At 70.3% G+C, this 13,315-nt stretch overlaps 2 protein-coding genes across 5 annotated transcripts; both read right to left on the reverse strand.

The window, feature by feature from the left end:
• Positions 1-196: 196 nt before the first annotated feature.
• EGFL7 (EGF like domain multiple 7) lies at positions 197-7,675 on the reverse strand. 4 transcript variants are annotated; one of them, XM_057725020.1, is made up of 9 exons: positions 7,537-7,675; positions 3,997-4,118; positions 3,647-3,763; positions 2,585-2,700; positions 2,306-2,401; positions 2,017-2,169; positions 1,435-1,499; positions 748-910; positions 197-526 (listed from the first exon to the last, which is right to left on the reverse strand). In XM_057725020.1, exons 2-9 carry the CDS (start codon positions 4,074-4,076, stop codon positions 504-506), a joined length of 813 nt encoding a protein of 270 aa, XP_057581003.1. In that variant the 5' UTR covers positions 4,077-4,118; positions 7,537-7,675; the 3' UTR covers positions 197-503. The 4 variants fall into 4 exon arrangements, with proteins under 4 accessions (XP_057581003.1, XP_057581004.1, XP_057581002.1 ...); XM_057725021.1 differs by lacking the exon at positions 1,435-1,499; XM_057725019.1 differs by lacking the exon at positions 1,435-1,499 and having other exon boundaries at positions 3,607-3,763.
• Positions 7,676-8,354: 679 nt separating this feature from the next.
• Positions 8,355-9,278, reverse strand: LOC130846652 (collagen alpha-1(I) chain-like). The gene has a single exon (XM_057725022.1). The coding sequence runs from the start codon at positions 9,255-9,257 to the stop codon at positions 8,361-8,363; it is 897 nt and encodes a 298-aa protein (XP_057581005.1). The 5' UTR covers positions 9,258-9,278; the 3' UTR covers positions 8,355-8,360.
• Positions 9,279-13,315: the final 4,037 nt, after the last annotated feature.

Here is a 13,315-nt window from a genome sequence, read left to right on the forward strand (position 1 = left end):
GTGTCACCTTCGCTGAAAACACCTGCGCCGGCCCCTTTTGGGGAGAGGGTACCAAGGCCCTGCCTAGGAGGGCCTGGGGGGCCTGGCGGCCTCCTCCCCGCCCCGAGGCTGCCCTCTCCTCTCCCAGCACGTCGCACCTGGCCCGTCGGGTTCAGAATGCCCCCACGATCCACCCATGGACACAGCGGCTCAAGTCTCACTTTATTGTGACACAGATCCGGACTGCCCGGTGAGCAGCCCCTGGGCCCTGGGCAGGGAGCCCTCGTACCTTCCTCAGCCGTGGGCCCACCAGGCCCCCAGAGCCAGCCGGGGGCGCAGGGGTCCGGCCGGGCTGTGCTCACCAGGCCAGAGTGCTGGCCGGGCTGGGGCTGGACTCGCACAGGAGGACCCCTCACCCCGCCCTGCCCCCGGGGGCCTCCCTGGTCAGGAGCGGTGGTGGGCCGGGGCGAGGAGAGTGTCCACGGGCTCTTGGTAGCCAGAGCAGGGGGGCCTGGGTCAGACGGTCACACCTCCTTCTTGCAAGAACCTATGGGTGGTGGGGGGGGGGGTGGAGTCAGAGGTTGCTGTTCCCCACCACCTTCCGGCCCAGCCAGATCCGTCTACTCAGCCGGTGGCTGCCCCACGCCCCCCACCCCGTCCCCCTCACCCACCAGCCTCCCTGGGCAGGAGCTGGCGCCCGCCTCGGGGGTCCCGGGCTGCTGCGGGGGCCTCCGTGGGTGGGGAGGACACAGGGCCCACGGCACTCACAGGAGCCCAGCTGCTCCTCCAGGAAGGAGATCTGCTCGCTCAGAGAGTCGATGCGGTCCAGCTGTTGCAGGGAGTGGGCCAGGAGGCTGCCCGGGTCGGGGAGCCCGTGCTCCAGGGCCCGCGAGGCCAGGCTGTGCAGCGGGGCCAGCACGAGCTCCAGCTTCTGCGGGGCAGGCAGAGGGCAGTGGGGAAGGGCCCGTGTGACCCTGGGCCGGCCCCTCGCCCTCTGTTCCACAAGGACGTAAGGACAGGAGCGTGGCCAGCAAAGGCCCCGCCCGCCCCCAGACCCGGTCCTAGCTGCAGGGCCCTGGGCGTCCACCAGAGGGAGCGTCCGGGCCAGGAGCGCTCCGGGGCGGGTGGGCACGGACGCGGTCACACGGGCCGGACTGCCCAAGCGGACCCCGGGTCGGGGGAACTAGCAGGCGCGGACGGGGGCTGCTGAGGGGTCGTAGGCCAAGGACCCTGTGGCAAGGCCGCGGGGCACTCTGTCCCCGCAGGGACGGAGGTGGGTGGGCTGGGCCTAGTTCTGGTTCCCTGTGTGTCCCCGGCCCCTCCTGTCCTGGGGTCCCAGACGTCGCCCGCTGCCCCTGCCCAGCAGGGCGCCAGGCCACGGGTGCCCCCCCCCCCCGAGGGTCGGCTCCACAGCACGGGCGACGATGGGCGCTCCGGGCCGAGGCGCCAGAGTACCTGCTCCAGCACATCCACCCTGGACCGAAGCCTCTGCACTTCCTCCTTCACCTCACCGTCCACGCCTGGGGAGAGCCAGGCGCCCGGTCAGGCCGGCCCAGCTGCACGTGGGCCGCGCGCCCCGAGGGGGCTCCCAGCCTCCAGCCCCCGCTGTCGCCGCAAGTCCCCCCCACCCTGGGCCCCGGCCGTCCACCGGGGCCAGCTCCGGGGCCGGGAGGTGGCTCTGGGCGGCCGCGGCCTCACCCCGCCCGCCCCTCGGTGCCGGGGTCCCCGCGTGCTGAGGCTGGTCCGGCGGAGGTCTGTGCCGCACGCGCTCTCGGTGCCGGGCTGCCGACGGCGCATTATTACTCACGGTACGAGTTTGAAGTGTCACAGCGCGTACCAAAAGTAATAATGTCCCGTCGCCAGCGGAGGGAGGTGCTGCGTCTCCACGCTGCCGGCGGGACGGGAACGGGACCCCGGGGGGCCTTCCTCCACTCTGGGCTGAGCCGCGGCCCTGCCCACGGTCCCGGCGGGAGCCCACCACCCATCCTCCCTCCCCCCACCAGGCAGAGCAGCGAGGGGGGCGCGTGGGGAGCTCACCTGTCGCGGGGTGCGGGGCCACCCTGGGGGCGCCTCTCTCGGGCAGGCGGGCAGACGGGCCGTGTCCCTCCCGACACGGACACCAGTGACCGCCCGCGGCGCTGATGCAGCGCTGGGGCCGGCCGCCGCCTGCCGCGCCGCAGTCATCCACGTCTGTGGGACAGGGCTGTCAGGCGGGGCGCCCCCCCCCACCCCGGGCCCCTCGGGACCCACCCGTCGGCGAGCCGCCCAGGGCACGCAGAGGTGCCCGGAGGCCCCTGCCCCTCGGGGAGGGCGGGACCAGCCTCACCTGTCTGGCAGGTGTCGCCCCGCCACCCTGCAGGGCAGTGGCAGCGGCCGGGCTGGACGCAGCTCCCTCCGTTCTGGCACGGTGGCTGGCATATTGCTGTGGGGGGAGAGGCCTGTCACCAACTCAGGAGGGTCCCCAGGGCCCCGCGGCGGGCCAGGGTGCCCGGCAGGAGGTGCGCACTCAGGTTGTGAGACGAGCCGCCTGTGCTCGGCCGCGGTCTGGACCACGGACGAGCTGCCGCCTCTACTTTCACTGGCACCGGGCGCGAGCGGCCCTCACCTGCTGCGCAGGCCCCGGGCAGCCCGCTGGTCCTCTTCCAGCCGGGGCAGCAGGCGTAGCGAGGCCGGGCGGCGGCCGGCCCAGGGCTGCGGCGGTAGGCAGTCCTGTAAAGGGTCCTGTGGGACACGTGGGGACAGCTCAGCGGGGCCCGGTCCCCACGGGGGCCCTCAGCAGTGCCACCAGGTCTCCTGGGCCCCGGCCAGAGTCTCCCCAGCCTCTGCCTCCCCATCCGCCCACCTTCCGGGCCGGCTCCGTCCCCATGCCCTCCGGCAGCCAGGTGGGCCGTCGCCCCAGTGTGGACGGGGCCGCCCAGGCGTGCCCCAGAGGCCCTCTCCCCCGGGGGTGGCAGCTCAGGGTCGCTGCACAAGCCGCCTCCCGGCCACGCTGCAGTGTGGAGCAGGGCCCCGAGGCTTGGCAGGAAGCCCGCTGAGCCTGGCGCGGAGCAGAGGTGGCCCCGGGAACAGCCTCCTATTCTAGGGGCAGGGGACCTAGGTCCCAAGGGGAAGGGGCTTGCCCCACTGTCCCCCATCTCCCACTAGAGGGGTCTTTAAGACCCTCACAGAAATTAAAATCTTTTAAAGCCACATTCCCACAGTGGAGAAGCAGAGACGCGTGGCCCTCACACCGGCGCAGACTGGGACATCCTGGGTGTGGGGAGGGTGGGATCTTCATCGGTAGCTGTGGGGGCTGCCGTGCGGAGAGGGGTGCCCACCGGAGCCCCAGGGGCAGGGCCAGGACGAGGCAGGCTTCAGGGAGCCACGCGGAGAAGAGCTTGCAGCCAGTGATGCGGCGGCGGCCGGGGGGGCCGACAGGGTGGGTGGCCCTCTAACATGAGGGTGAGGAGTCCCTGGAGGAGCTGATACTCGAGGTCGTGGCGGAAATTTCCCAAACCCAGGACCGCTCAGGTTATATTAGGTGCGTCTCCACCACCCACGCGGATGAGGCCTCGCCAAGTCCTTTCACTGCCCCGGGCCCCGGTTTCCCTGCTGGGGTGCACCGCCCTCCCAGCCCCCGGGGCTCACGTGGGGCAGATGGGGCCTCACGGCGGCGGGCGGTGCTCACCGGTAGGTGCTGCAGGCCCGGTACCCGTCGCAGGTGGTGAGGAAGGGCTGGTACACACGCTGCACGAAGGACTCGGACACGGCGGCCCTGGGCGCCCCGAGGACGCACACCCTGCGGCTACGGGGGTGGAGGGGCCAGAGAGTCAGGGGGCCCCCAGGGCTGGGACGGTCCCCTGGGACCCCTTGGGAAGGGGTTTCCCCAGGTCAGCATGGGTAAGACACTTAGCAGCAGCCACAGGGAGGCCACGGCTCCCCAGGGACTGGGGGCTGCCGGGGGAGGGGCCGAGGGCTCCTGGCCACGCCCTCCCGCGCCCGCTGCCCGAGCACCCAGGGGCCCAAGCCCTGGCTCACCCAGGCCGGTAGACACGCTCGATGCCGCCAGCCGCCAGCACCAGGAAGCAGAGCAGAAACAGCCCCTGGGAGCCCCACATGGCCTGCGCTTCCGGGTGGAGGGGCCTTCTCCTCGGGGGCGCCTGCAGCACACCGCACAGCCCCGTAAGTCCTTCTGCAGATCCCCCCTCGAGCCTGCGCCCCTGGCGGAGACCGGCCCCGTGGCCTCGTGACCCCCGCCCAGCTCGGCCGCTTTGTGGAGGCCTCTTACCGCGGCGGGAGAGCGCCCCCGGGCGGGGGCCGGCTCTCCCCACCCCCACCGGCCACACAGAGCCTGCCCAGGGCCCACAGAAGGGCCACGGCATCCGGGGTCCAGGAACAGAAGCTGGTGGCCTCGCTTGCGGAGAGAGGCACCCGGACCCTGCTGGGCGGGCTTAAGTTCACGGGGGAAGGCGGGGGCCGAGGGTGGCACCTGGACTACTTCTCCCTCCCCTGCCTGGGTCCTGTGCCCTTCCCACGGGGCAGGGTTGTACGCCCACCTCCGTCTGCAGGTGGGGTGTCTGCAGCAGAGCTGGAACCCATCCCAGCTGGCTTGGCCCTTGTGGCCTTCCGTGACCTCGTGTGCCAGACAGGGAGCCAGCCGTGGTGGCTTGGGAGTCCACTGGGGCGCAGGTGCCCGGCGGGCAGGAGCCACTGCGCTCCTCCCCAGGCTGGGGCCGGGGCCTGCACTCAGGAGGGGTCACTCCTACGCGGGGAGTGCAAACTGCCTCCAGGGCTCCTGAGACAGGGGCCCCACTGGGCTCCCAGATGGTGGGGGGACTGGAGCCGCACCCCACGTGCCAGTGCGGCCGGGGAGGCTGAGAGAGGGCTTCCCGGAACGTGAGAGACCCCAGCCCAGAGTCAGTGGCCTGCGACAAGCCGAGGGGCCCGGGGCGAGGCTGCTGTCCCTGTGTGCAGCCAAGCGTCTGCGGAGCTGGGGTGTTCTCTGCTCTCAAGCTCCGGCCGCCCCGTCCAAGGTTTTCCCCTGGGGGGCTGCCCCCGGCCCTGCAGGCCACCCGCACCCCCAAGAAAGAGCACAGGAAGGAGCTGAACTACGGTCGCCTCCCTCTCCGGGACTCAGTTTCCTCAAAGACACCACTAGGGTCTTGGAGGCCCCTCCTCTGGCTCTGAGGACGGGACCACCGTGAACATGACTGAGCCGCAGAGGCCCACCCAGGCCGGCCCTGGGGAGGGGGGCCATGCCACACCCAGTCCACGCCCGGTCCATGTGGGGATTCAGCTGGGCGTTCGGTCCACGCCCTTCCATCGGTACCACAAAGCCTGGGCGGGGCGGGAAGGCGCCCCCTGTTCTCAGTCCGGGGCCGAGAGGGGAGGGCCGAGTGGCCGAGCGGGCAGAGGCTGCAGTGGGCAGCCGAGGTGCTGGACTTCGTTTGGGGCAGAGGGGGGTGTTCTTAGCAGTCTCTGGGCAGGGGCAGTCCTGCCAGTCAGCGCTGGCTCGGAAGGTGAACTCCGCGGGGAGCACACTGCTAGGCCCAGGCAAGAGTCGAAATGGTGGGGACGCGTGGCCCTGGGGACTGGGGACTGGGCCCTGGCAAGGCAGAGGCGGGCCGGGGGGCTGGCAGGGCCGGGCAGGGGCCCCCAGAGCTCCGCAGACCCTGAGCTCTCCCGCACTGGGCACCTGCCAATGTAGCCGGCCTCCACAGACACCCACCCCAGCACCTCTCCTACCTTTGGAGAGCCGGTTAGAAAGGGGATCGTGTTTTTTAAAAGGAGAGACTCGGTTTTTGAAAGTCATGCTTTTCCCCAGGCCAGCCTGGGTTGGGCTGGCAGAACTCATTTCCCTTTGGTGGCACGGCCCTGCTGGGGCCGGGGAGCCCGGGCAGGGCGGCGGCGGGGCCTCCAGGAAGATAAGCGACAACGTCCCATCCCCTGTGGGTGTCTGCACGAGCCCTGCCGGCCACCTTCCCTCCCACCTGCCCGAGGGGCACCCCGCGGCCCCCACCCGGGAGACTGAGACGGCAGAGGCAGCCGCCTGACCCCATCGCAGGGCGACAGCCGTGGGCTCCCCCCTTCACCGTGAGGGGTGCTCCGCACGGCAGGACGAGCGGGGGGTGGACGCGGAGAGGCGCGGGGAGGTTACCAGACGGACTCCCTGGGGTGCGCCCCCTCCACTGGCCACCCCACGCCTCCCCTTCCGCCTGCACCCCGGGGAGCGGGAGCGGGGGTGACGTGACCCCTCCCCCGCCCCCGCAGGGTACGGCCGGCCCGGGCTGCGGGGCGCTGAGTCAGGCCCTGGGGGGGCCGCGGGGCCCGGAGCGGGGATGACGGGGCCCCTTCTCCGGACCCGCCGCCGGACCCGGGCGCCCGCGCGGCACAGCCCGGCGCCCCGGGCCCGCGCACCTCCGGGCGCCCCGCGGCCGCTCCGGCTCCGCGCGCGGCGCGGCCCCCGCTGTCCGCACCCCGGCCCCGGCCCGAACGGCGCGCAGACCCCCGCCCGCGCTCCCGGCCAGGCGCCCCGCTCCCTCCGCACTCACCGCCCGATCCGGGGCGCGCACGCGCCGCTGCGGCCACCGCGCCGAGGGGCCCCGCCCCGCCCCGCCCCGCCCCGCCCCCGGCCCCGCCCCGCTGGGCTCCGGACCCCCGCCCGCCCCCATTGCGCAGGTTGGGAAACTGAGGCCCCGCGGCGGACGGCGCCCCGGGGCCGGGCAGTGAGTCAGCTGGAACCGGGGCTCCTGACGCACAGCCCGCCTCCCAGCGCTGCCGCCCCTCCCAGCCCGCTCCCGGGGACGCGGGGCTGAGCCGGCAGCCAGGTGCCCGGAGGCCGCACGGGGAGCCCGCGCTGGACACCCCAGGCTGAGCACCGACTCCCGGGGACGGCCCCTGCAACCGGGTGGCCAGCTCAGTAGGCACCAGGGGCCAGCTAAAGCCGACCGCTGCCCGGCAGCCACACGTGGCGGGGACCCCCAGGCTCATAGCCGAGGCTTCCAGAGATCGCGTGGTGGGGGAGGGGGGCTCTTGGCAGAGCCCGGCTGGGTCCTGTGTGTGACACCGTGCCTCCCTTCCAGCCAGTGTGCCAGGTTCGGGGCTCTGCGGGGCTCCCTCCTGGCGCCCCCTTTGTTCAGGACACTTGGGACCACCCCGAGTGCTCCTCAGGCCCCCAAGGAGTCCCCCGACTGCATGATTACCGCTGGGGCCTCCCGGGCCAGTCACCTCTCCTCTCCTCTCCAGGCACCCTTTCCATGTGTGCAACATGGGCTAAAGCAGCCCCGCGTGGCAGCGTGGCGGGCAGGGCAGTGCCCATGGAGAGACGGCGACTGGCACAGCCGGAACCAGGTGCCAAGTGCCCCCCACCCACCGGGAACTCAGTCGCTTCTGCACCTGCGCTATTACAGCCATCCCGGTGCGTGACACCTGGGGCCTTCACTCCTTGGCCGTTGCTCCCCTCGCATCCGAGCCCAGGCCCTGTTCACCTAGTGCGTGTGTGTGGTGTAAAATGTGCCCAGGCCCGGCCAGGCCCCCCTGCTGCTGCCTGGAGCGTCGGGGACTTGCTGTGGCACTCACCTGGAGAACGGGGCTCCCTCATGCCCCGCACACGGGTGGCAGCTGCTCCTCCGCACGCTGGGGGCCGCCCGAGCCTCCCCTGTGCCGGGGTCTGCGGGTCAGAGACAGTGTGCTAGCGCACAGCCTTGCTCACCTTGTCATCCAGGGGCTGGGGAGGGGGACGGGGCCAGCCTCCACGCCATTGTGGGAGCTCAGCCTGCCCTTGACCTACACACGCTCAGCCCTTTGAAAGCCAGAGCTGAACGGGCCTCTTAGGTCTGCCCTCAGCCTGGGTGTGCCTGTTGCCAGGGGGTCCTGAGACCCGGATGGGGAGGTCTTCTGCGAAGCCCGGGGTGCTGGGTGGGCGTCCTGCAGGCTCGTGGGAAGAGGGGACTTGGGCAGAGCCAGCAGCTCTGGGCATCTGGCTCTGGCCTACTTTGGTGCACAGAAGGTGAAGGAAGGGAGGGGACCCGGGCGGCTGGACGGGAGCCCCTTCCTGGATCAGGGGGCCATGGAAGCCCCTGGAAGATGATCTGAGGGCGGCTGGGGCAGCTGCGGCTGGGGTGCCTATGCTTGTGAAAGGAGGGGCTCTCTGCCACAGGGAGGTGCCTTGTTCCCCGCACCCAAGCAGGTAGCCCCAAGCAGTAAAGAGTTAAGGGCCAGGCCTAGCGGGACTGGAGGAAGCGCTGCCCGGCCCTGGGTCCTGGGCCCGTCCCCATCCAGTCCCTGAAGCTGGTCACTTGACCCTTTGACCTCTGGCCTGAGCAGAAAGCGGCAGCCTGTGGAGCTGGGTGGGTGGTCCTGGCTCTGCTGCTAAGCCGGGCGGAGGGTTAGCGCCTACTTTCTCATCTGAAGTGTGTGTTCACCACGCAGACTGCTGGGGTGGACGTGACCACAGGAGAGGCAGGGGCCGGGAGGGCCGCGGCCCCCGCTGGGGGACCTGGGCTGCTCCCCGAGGGTGCGAGGGGGACCAACAGAATGCCTACACCATGCCCCACCAAGCGGTCTGTCTGCCCGACCCCCAGCCAGCCCAGCAGAAGGCGGGGGCTCCTCCTGGTGCCGGGAGCTGCGCCAAACCTCCTCCCGCCGTAGGTTTGGATTTGCGGTTCCCACTGCACCCCGGCGCCCCTCGCTGGCACCCTCGGGGTGTTCGCCCACCCTTGGGGGATGCTCGTGGGACGCACAGGTCCCCGAGAAGAGGGGCCAGCTGAGGTGGCCTTGCCGCCAACCCTAGGGGCTTCACCGGGAAAGCAGAGCGGGCCCAGGAGGGGTGCGGGGGCAGGGCAGCCGCCGCACGGCTTCTCCGTCCCGGGGTCACAGCAGCTGCTGGGCCGCCCAGCGTAAGAGTCAGAGCTGGGCAGCCCACACTGGCAGCCAGACGGGGCCAGCCCCAGCGGGTGCCCTTGGCCAAGGTGAGGGTGACGGCAGGAGGGGGCGCGGGGGTGGCACTGGCGAGCGGAGGCCAGAGCCGTCGGCGCGGAGCCCGCAGGTGCCCGCAGGTGCCCGCAGGAGCCCGCCGTCCGCGGCGTCCGCGGAGGGCCGCTTGCCCCGCTCTGCCCGCTCCCTGCCCCTCCGCGGCCGCCCCTGCCGTACCTGGTGCTGCCCGGGCCCGGGCCCGGCCGTGGCCACCACCACCGCCGCCTCCTCGGGCCGGGGGTGGGCCCTACCCCTGGCCGGCCGCCTCGAGGCATCTCCCGAGGCCGCCCGCCCGTCCTGCCTGCAGGCGCCTCCGTCTCGGCCATGGGGACAGCCGGCTGCGGCAGGGAGGCTCCTCCCGGCGAGGAAGGGCGGCTTTTTATGCTCCGGCCCGGTAAATCGGGATTGGGATGGGCCCTTCCCGGCCGGACTTCCTGTGTGTGCTGTCCGCTGATAACGGGGTCTGTCAGCGAGCAAACAGGAGGCCGAGGGGCGAGGGGGGGCGCCGCGGGAGGGGCCCGGCCGAGCGGCGGGGGCAGGGGTGGGGGAGCCGTCCCTGGGGACCTCAGCGCTGCGTCCCGAAGCGGCCAGAGGCAGAGCTCGGCCCGGCCGCGGCCTGGCTGGTGACCCGGGACCCGGCTGGTCCCAGGCTGTGACGGAGGGTGGGGCTGGCCCCCGGGGCCCTCCCAGGGCGGTGGGGCCACCAGGCTGTGGGGCCACATTACTGCAGCTCCGCAGAAGGGCCCGTTCATCCTGGGACCCGCAGGGCGTACACCTGTGCCCTCGGGTGTGTGCGCCAGGGCCCGGGGGTGTGGTGGGGAGCAGCCAGAAGAGAGCTGGGGCTGGGGAAGGAGGCTGGCTGCTCAGAGAACGGCTGCTCTTTGGGTCCCTGGGCCCAGAGTGGCCGTATTCGGGGGTGATGCGAGGGGCAGACTCGTAGACTCAGGCCCTCTCTAGGAATGGGGCGCTGAGCCCCCTGCTCTTGGGGGTGCGCCAGCAGGGCGCCTCCAGCCCCACTTCCAGGGGTCCTCTTCCAGGGAAGGCAAAGCGTGTTCCCTGGCCCTCTCCCCTCCCTTGGCTTCGAGAGGCTGAGGGGCGTTGGGGGAAGGAGTGCAGGAGTCTCTAGGTGGCGCAGAGCGTCCAGGTGGTCCAGCCCCCACGTCGGACCCTCAATTTCCTCATTTAGTTGGCGCTGGGGACCTGCAGGCCGAGGACCAGTTGCTGAGCTACTGGTTGGGTGGGTGCCCAAGGGGAACAGGGCAGCTGCCAAGGACATACCTGGACACACCTGGCTGAGAGGTCTGAGAGAGCAGGGCCCCCAAACCCCATCATCCCTGGGTCTGAGCCCTGTTCTGGCGTCAGTCCCCACCCACCCACAGCCTGGGACCCCCTCATTTCTCTGGCCTTGAGCATCTCCACTCAGCCTCACCTCCCTCCGGCCCCACCCAGCTGGATGTCCTGACCAAGAGTGAGGCCGGAGCAGCTTGGGAAAGTCCCCCCGAATGCCGAGAGCAGGAGGGAAGTCTGCCCGCCCTCGCTGGCGGGTTTCAGCGGTCAGCAGGGACTGCTCCCCTCCCTGCCCCCACGGTAGGGTCTGCTGCACCCCAGGGCTGTGGTCTGCTCAGGGCCTTCTCGTCTCCAGGCCTCAGTTTCCCCATCTGTTCCATGGGGCCAGCGGGGTGGGGCCGGGGAGGGGGTTGTGACGGCTGAGTAGGCTCCTGGTCCTCAAGCATTGCAGGAGGAGGTCTGGGGGCTCATCCCCCATCTCCCCCCCGCCAGCCCACGCCGCCCCCTCTTGCCCCCTCGCTCTCCCACCCGAGGGCCCATCTGCCCAGGAGGGCTGCGTGTCCTGCTGAGTGTACCTGCAAGAGCGTGGGGGCCAAGTTGGGCTTTGCGCCCACCCAGGAGGTGACCCTCTGCCCACATGACCCAGACCCTAAGCCTAAGCCTAGGCCTGGGCATCTGCTCCGTGCCCCTGGGTGGAAGAAACAGCCGCCGTCAGGGCTGGCTGGGCCCCGCGCCTCCTGTTACGGGTGGGGATACTGAGGCCCAGGGCGGAAAGGGACTCACCCCAGGTGAGGGGGACAGGTCAGGACAGAAGTGGCCCCCCCTCTCTGTTTTTTTTCAGTGAACCCCCAATTTCTCCTGTGCTCCCACCCCAGGGGGCAGACCGGTCCCTGCCAGGGGATGGGCTGAGGTTGGGAGTAGCTAATTAGCCAACTTTGGGAAAGGGTTAGTGGACCATGCCTCTCTCTAAGGCATGGGCATGTCAGGGAGCGTTCTGGAAGGATGCCCAGAGCACAGAGGTCGAATGGTGGATTGAATGGTGGAATTACAGGGAGAGCAGAGTCCTGGGTCCTCCGCACCCCAGTCTTCCCGGCCCTGGGTCCCCCCTGCTGCCCGCTGGTCCTGGGACCCTGCTCTGTGGCCCCCTCCCTACAAGCTCTGCCCTACTGCAGCCCCTCCCAGGCCGAGAGGGCAAGGACAGGAGGCTTTGGCCTAGGGCCTGGCCTGTCGCCTAAAACCCCATGGCGCCCTCCACCCTCAGGTCCCGGAGCCTCAGAGGCAGACACGGGAGATGGGCTGGGGTCCTGCCCTCACCTGGGGCAGGTCAGGGACAGGGAGAGGCTGCACAGGAGGGTGGGCTGGTGCCGGCTGACACCCTCTCAGACTCCAGGAGGGTCCTGGGGGCCTGCAGGGGGTCGGGGGCTGTTTCCTGCCCCAGGGGCCCCCCTTCCCAGGTGCTGGGGTGGGTGGAGCCCCCTCTGTGTCCCAGACCAGAGGGGGCTCCACCTGGGGAGCCCTCCCACTGCCCTCGCGTCTGTTTGGCACCATCGAACACACCACCACAGCAAGAGTCAGTTTGGGAAGGAGTCAGTGCCTCCCCCAAGGGCAGGGCAGGGCCCCCTCTGGCCCGCTCCCCTACCCCACAGGCCCAGCGCTGAGGTGGCCACCTGGTGGGATTGGTCAGGGACCTCCAGGCCATCCGGGCGTCCACAGCGGGGAGACTCAGAGACCCAGGCCCAGAGCCTCGCCGGCCTCGCGTGCGGGGTCCAAGGCAGAGCCCCAGTGGGGTCTGGAAGCTGGTGTTCTGGTCCCGGCTTTGGCTCCCGTGGCTGGAGCCCCTGCCCACACCGGGCCTCGGTTTCCGCATCTGCCCTATGGTCTGTAGGCGAGATGGTGGAGCTGCCTGAGGGCGTCCTGAGGTCACCTGGAGGTGGGTCGTGCTGCCTTACCTTCCAGCGTGTGCTGCTCAGGCCGAGGGCGTGGCGGCCCTCCTGGGCCCTCCTGGGAGCCCTCACTGCTGGACTTTTGGCCCCTGCAGGCCCAGGAGTGGATGGACCAAGCCCCCGGCAGAGGCCAGCATGGGCATCTGAGGCGGCTCGAGGGGCGCCGGGCGTGGCGTGTGAGCCGGGCTGCAGGAGGGGAAGACCAGTGCACAGAGCAGGGGAGAGATGGGGCTTCCTGTTTATCCCTCGGAGTGGCCCGCCGGCCTCGGGGACAGGATGGCTCTGTCAGCCAGATTCACGCCAGATGTGGCTGACCCTTCATCGGGGACGCGTGCGCCTGGTCCAGTGACCCATCCCCAGAGGGCTGGAGGGAGCTCACGTACCCCTGGCTCCAGTGAGCTGTCTGCAGAGTTGGGCCAGGTCCCAAAGGGAACCAGAGGTCCCACATGGAGAATGGGGTCTGTCCAGCAGCTGGGGGTCTTCATCTCTCCCCCCGCCTCCCCCATCTTTTAGAAGTGCCCATGGCTGTGCACCGTGCACAGTGCTCACGTTTTACCCTTGAGCTGATGTAACTGAGGCTCACAAGGGAAGACGGTCATCTAGGGTCGGCTAGTGGGAAATGGAAGCTCTAGCTGTGGAGCCCAGGGGTGCCTGGGCAGCAGGAGACCCTCAGGGGACCCTTGGCCCCTTCTCCTCACTCCTCCATGGCCTCCCTCCCTGGGGACCACCCACACAGCCATCACAATCTCCGCTGCTCAGGCAGGGGCCTGGAATGTGTCCTTCACCCCCACCCCCAGTTCCCAGTGGGTCCCCATGGGCTCTGTCACAGCCCCATCCTGGGCACCCCGCTTCCTGGGAGAGTTGCTGGTTCCAGGAGAGGCATGAAACCAACTGCTGCCCAGCATCTCTCCAGGTCGCCCCCAGCCGCAGTGTGGGGGCGCTCTGGATGCCCCACAGCCTTGTCAGCACTTGCTACTGTCTGCTCTTTCATTTTAGCCACTCTGATGATTTTGCAGGGGTCTTGCTCTGTTGTTATTTCTTTAACATAGGGAGATGAAGAAAATCTAATTTTTCGAACACCAGATTTTGTCGCTGGGGAAAGATTCATTTTATAGGGGAGACATCAGGGTTGGGGTGAAGGCCAGGCAGGGGGC

The sequence above is a fragment of the Hippopotamus amphibius genome, chromosome 2 (assembly GCF_030028045.1).
Source record: "Hippopotamus amphibius kiboko isolate mHipAmp2 chromosome 2, mHipAmp2.hap2, whole genome shotgun sequence".
Lineage (NCBI taxonomy): Eukaryota > Metazoa > Chordata > Mammalia > Artiodactyla > Hippopotamidae > Hippopotamus > Hippopotamus amphibius.